Source organism: Dryobates pubescens, chromosome Z (genome assembly GCF_014839835.1).
Source record: "Dryobates pubescens isolate bDryPub1 chromosome Z, bDryPub1.pri, whole genome shotgun sequence".
Lineage (NCBI taxonomy): Eukaryota > Metazoa > Chordata > Aves > Piciformes > Picidae > Dryobates > Dryobates pubescens.
The window spans coordinates 29,532,625-29,537,782 of record NC_071657.1 but is presented as its reverse complement, the minus strand read 5'-3'; the positions used below and the strand labels follow the sequence as shown (position 1 = coordinate 29,537,782).

Sequence of the window (5,158 nt, the reverse complement as noted above, 5' to 3'; positions counted from 1 at the left end):
CAGTATCAAAAAATATAGGTAAACCATTTAACTACCACCCAAGGCTTGTTTCAATGCCTTTTATTTAGCTTCAAGGCAGAGTAAGCATCAGTTACCTATTTTTCTCTGGTGACATACTTTAATAGCACTTCATGAGAAAGAAATTGCAATGGGGTAAGCAACAGTGTCTCCCTCAGGTTAGGCTCCTGACTGCTCTGACCTCCAAATTGCTTTTCAGAAAATGAGCAAGCATACCAACTTTATACACCAAAGGATGGGCAGTCATGATGCAGAAGGGCTGAAGAACTTCTGGGAAAAAGTCATCCATGAGCAAACTAAACAACGAGAAGGTGAAGAGTCTAGGCTACGCAAAAGCGCTCTGCACAAGTAAGTAGTATTTTCTCTTTGGCACAAGAGAGCAAGGCACACCATCACGTGCTTCAAAATAAGGTAACCTGTTATTGTTCTGCTTTATTCATAGCACAGATAATGTTCTGGATATTTGGCACTTTTCCTCCCACAGATGCTTGTCTCATATTTCCATGGCTCTTCTGCATGGAAACTCAGACACCCCTCACCCCTGAGCATCATGAGCAATCTTCAAAGGGGTTGGAGCAAAGTCATATAAAGAATTTTGGCACTGTGACTTGTGACAGCCAGAAAACACCAGAATTTTTACCTGGAACTGATACAACTACTCAAATAAATATAATCGTAGCACATTATAGGGACAGCAAACCACCCATTTAATGCCTAGCATAAACAACTTCATAGTATCTTTATCACACTTGAAAAACCTTTTATATTATATATGCCCAAAGATAAAAAGGGTACAGTGAGATTTTCACATCCCATGAAACAAATTTCATAAGCATTCCTGCTATACAACAGATTAAAAATAAGGCTATTCAATTATAATTGGGTTTTTTACAAAGCAGTAAAAAGCAACAGGTTCCACCCAGAAAGAGCTGTGACTGTGGCACATATATTCTATACAATGTGGTAGACTGCTTCAAATACTTGCTTATCTGTTGCACCTCAGGAGTCTGAACTAGAGTCTCCTGCACACTAAATGAATACCCTAAATAATAATGGACAGAGAAGAAGAATAAGAAATATCTGTGACTCTTGCATTTTTCTGATTGTCTTTCCTTCCGAAGATGACAAAGGTTTTCCTGCATGAACTTTCCTCAAAAGTGGGATATTCACATAGATCAATTTTAATTCAACAAACTGGAATGTGCTGATGAAGGGCTGTTTCTTTAAAAAAAATTCTCAGGTACTCTGGCCCAAGTGCACAAGGAAGAAGCTACTATCATCATTTCAGAGACGACAAAATAAAGATCTCACCTTGTGTCGCAACAGAGTCAGACGTTGACAGTCCTGCTCCTACTATCCTACTCCAGCTAGTCAGTAATATTCCCAAAACCAAATCACTGAGTTGCTGGAGAGAAAATTGTGTAATAAAACCAAGGAAAGTTGTCAGCTACACTGGAAACCTTTGTCACTCTAGCTTAACACAAAACCAATTACAATGTTTGGTGCAGATAATATTTTTAACTTAATAAAGTTAAAAATGTTAAAAGCTTTTATGAGATCTTCTCTGAACAGAAAAAAAAATCAGGAAAATAGTTTCAAATATATCTTATATATTCAGTATTTCTTAACTGATTCTCAGTGGAGGTGAGGGACGATTATTTGTGTGGCAGTGAAGACACAAGAGTTGATGGGCTGGTACCTATCAAGGTATTTGAGAACTGTATGAAAGGAATTGGGACTCCTCCCTCCAAGCAGGTGGCAGGATCATTAGCCCAGCTGAAGTGCATTTATACCAATACAGGCAGCACGGACAACAAGCAGGAGAACTGAAGGCCATCGTGCAGCAAGAAGATGTGCCATCACAGAAACGTGGTGGGATTACTTGCATGACTGGAGTGCTGCAATTCATGGCTACTAGCTTTTCAGAAGAGACAGGCAAGGAAGACAAGATGGTGGGGTGACCCTCTATGGCAGGGAGGGATAAGAACATCTACAACTTAATGATGGAGATGACAGACTTGAGTATTTATGGGTAAGAACCAAGGGGAAGGCCAAGAAGACAGATATTGTGGTAGGAGTTTGTTACAAAGTGTCCAATCGGGATGGTGAGGTTGGAGAGGTTTCATGATTGGTACCTCATGGGGACTTTCACTTCCCAGATGTTCACTGGGAATACAATGCAGCAGAAAGGTAACAGTCCTGGAGATTCTTGGAATGTGTGAAAGATAATTTCCTGATGCAGATAATGTCCTTTGGGAAGCCGTCCTGAAGGTCAAAGGAGCCAAGAAAGGCTGGGCACTCCTAGAGAAAGTCATCTTAAAAGCACAAGATCACACCATCCACATGTCCCAAAAGATGGACTAGTTAGCATCTTCATCTTTTCTTGGATGCAGGGCAAACCATGGTCACAAAGGATCAGGGAAAGTCTGAGATGCTTAATGCTGGTTTTGCCTCAGTCCTTAATAGCAGAACTAGCTGTTTGCTGGGTAGCCAGCACCTCAAGCTGAAAGACAGTGATGGGGAACAGAAGACCTCCATAATGCAAGAGGAAATTGTGAGTGATGCTGCTGAACACATAGATATACACAAGATGATGGAACCAGACGGGTTACACCCGAGACTGATGAAGGAGCTGGCAGATGTGCTTACCAAGCTATTCTTAATGATTTACCAGCAGTCCTGGCTAACCAGGGAGGTCACAACAGACTGGAGATTAGAAAACATAGCACCCATCTACAAGAAAGGCCAGAAGGAGGGTCTGGGGAACTGCAGACACATCACTCTGACCTTGGTGTGTGGAAGGACATGGAACAAACAAACCACTTGCAGGATCGGGCAATCAGGTCTAGTCAGCACAGATTCATGAAGGGCAAGTTATTCTTAATGACCCTCATTTCCTTCTATGACAAGGTGACCAGCTTGGTGGTGAGGGAAAGACTGTGTATGTTGTTTACCTGACCTTCAGTAAAGCCTTTGACACTGTCCCTCACAGCATCCTCAGGCAATAACTGGCTGCCCTAGGCCTGGACAGGCATACACGGAAGTAGCTGAATCTCCATCCCTGAATGTATTTAAAAGCTAGAGTCCTCAAGGGAATAATGTAATAGCGGCCCCGGAAGTGTCAGATAATGCTTGGACTTGAAGATCCTGAAGGTCTTTTCCAACCATAGTGATTTCTGTGATTCTGTGACTAGTCATAACTGAAATAGACCCAAGTAAGTCCACTCAATGTCACTTGACCAAAGTGACATTCTTCACCAAATGGTCTCTAATTTGAAAAAAAAAATAATAATAAATTTCAGAATGGCTCTAAGTATAGGCAAGGGCTTTCTCTGTGACACCTCTAGTTATGAGGTCTGTGGAGACAGGTTGGACTCGATGATCCTTGGGGTCTCTTCCAACCTTAGTTATACTGTGGTACTGTGATACCTAGGACACTAAGTGACAAGGAAAACCCATGCTTTCAAAGGCAAACTTGTGCTATTTGCATCGGTTTTTGAGGCTTAACTATGCACAAGAGAATAGTGAAGTCAAGACAAAATATTCCAAATTAGGAAAGTTTAAAACACTGTCTGAAAACAAACTCAGAAGCCAAATTAACACAAGCATCCATGTGAAACAGTTACTGCTAAGTTATTCTCAGGTAAAGTAATTGGCTGTTGCTCTTTTTAACACACCAAATATAATATAAAAGCCTTCATATTTCATGACACATTTGTTATTACCATATGATGCCTATACCTATAGCTTTGCTGGGTCAGGTATTTCATAACCTCATTTCCTTTGAAAAATGACCCAGACAACAATATCTTGGAGTGCTCCCCAGTAATTTTCCCTTCTATCTGCACTATAGTCTTCTCTTGAAGCCGTATGACTCCTCTTGCATGTGACATCAGTTCCTTTCACTAAACAAATACAAGGTCTGCAGAGATTTGGAGTACAAAATGGTTACTTTTCTTTAGAGTAAAGCCAAACAGATATATTTAAAGTTCTGGTTTCTCTTCTCCACAGCACTTTACAGTAAACTTGTGAGTTTGGGGAGTGTAATTGTATTTTTTAATTTACACATTGTATGACCTTACCAGATAGACAGTACTTGTGTGTCTTTGAGAATACCCCAGGGGGAAAAACACAGCTCTTCACACTGACAGTATTTCAGCAGTTGCTTGACTCATTAGGAATCCAGAAATGTCAACCACTAATGGCATCAGCACTATCCCTTTCTCCTCTTTCCCAATCCAGCAAGCTAGAGAGATGTGTAGATTGTAAATAAATACGGGACAAGTGCTATGGTGATGAAAGAGAGGAAAGCTTCAACCCTGCTGAAAAGCCATGGATAGATCTGAAGGATCTGGATTGATACTTCCTAAGTGCATGTCCTCTCTTTGCAGACTCCGCCAGGAATGGACTCTGCGCTTGGAAGGCCGAGCAAAGCAGATCCAGGTGCACGCAAAAAAGGAGAAAAAACAAATGACGCTGCCATCCATTGAGGCTCTTTCCTCACCAGATAAAACTGTTGCTTAAATTACTGTGAAAACACAGAGAGCTTTGGGCCTGCCTGTGACCTTCTGCTTGCACCTATAAAAAGGTCATAATCTGGCCTGTTTCCAGACTACTTACTACAGCTACTAACAAAGTTCTACCAAAATTCAGTGAAAGAGTAAGGCCACAGTATATAATCTCCAAAAAACATGCAAAGGGGTATATGAAAAATAGACAATTTCTCCATGACACATTATTACTGTGATGCAGCAGAACTTTCTTACATAACTCTACATTTCCAGTTGAGAGCAGAATATTTCTAGGACAGAGGACTGCATGTTTAACAGGAATAATACATTCAGACAGCTGCATACAAAATTGTACATTTACATTTACAGAGCTCACAGTGTGTGGCTTAATGCAGATATAAGCTGTTCTGACTGTGTTCATGAGCCACAGTGAAGGGTATTAAAGGTTAGTCTGATCAGCAGGACAGAGGAGAAACATTCCTCAAAGGAATTTGGGGAGGGGGGGGGAGGGGAAGGGAAGCTTTTCTAATCAAGATATAAGAAAACTTACAGATCTTAATCACTAAGTGACAGAGGAAATGATTTTGACTTTCATGAGGTAGGTAAGAAAAAGATTGTTGAGATTACTA

At 40.8% G+C, this 5,158-nt stretch overlaps 1 protein-coding gene across 1 annotated transcript; it reads left to right on the top strand.

Annotated features, from left to right (window-relative positions):
- Positions 1 to 220: 220 nt before the first annotated feature.
- Positions 221 to 4,542, top strand: LOC128899381 (protein FAM240B-like). The gene is made up of 2 exons (XM_054177959.1): positions 221 to 366; positions 4,410 to 4,542. The coding sequence occupies exons 1-2, from the start codon at positions 221 to 223 to the stop codon at positions 4,540 to 4,542; spliced, it is 279 nt and encodes a 92-aa protein (XP_054033934.1).
- Positions 4,543 to 5,158: the final 616 nt, after the last annotated feature.

Excerpts from the sequence above, each read along its gene's own strand:
- LOC128899381 (XM_054177959.1), top strand. The coding sequence starts at position 221 with ATGAGCAAGCATACCAACTTTATACACCAAAGGATGGGCAGTCATGAT. Across the intron at positions 367-4,409 it reads CGCAAAAGCGCTCTGCACAA|ACTCCGCCAGGAATGGACTC; the intron begins GTAAGTAGTATT and ends CTCTCTTTGCAG.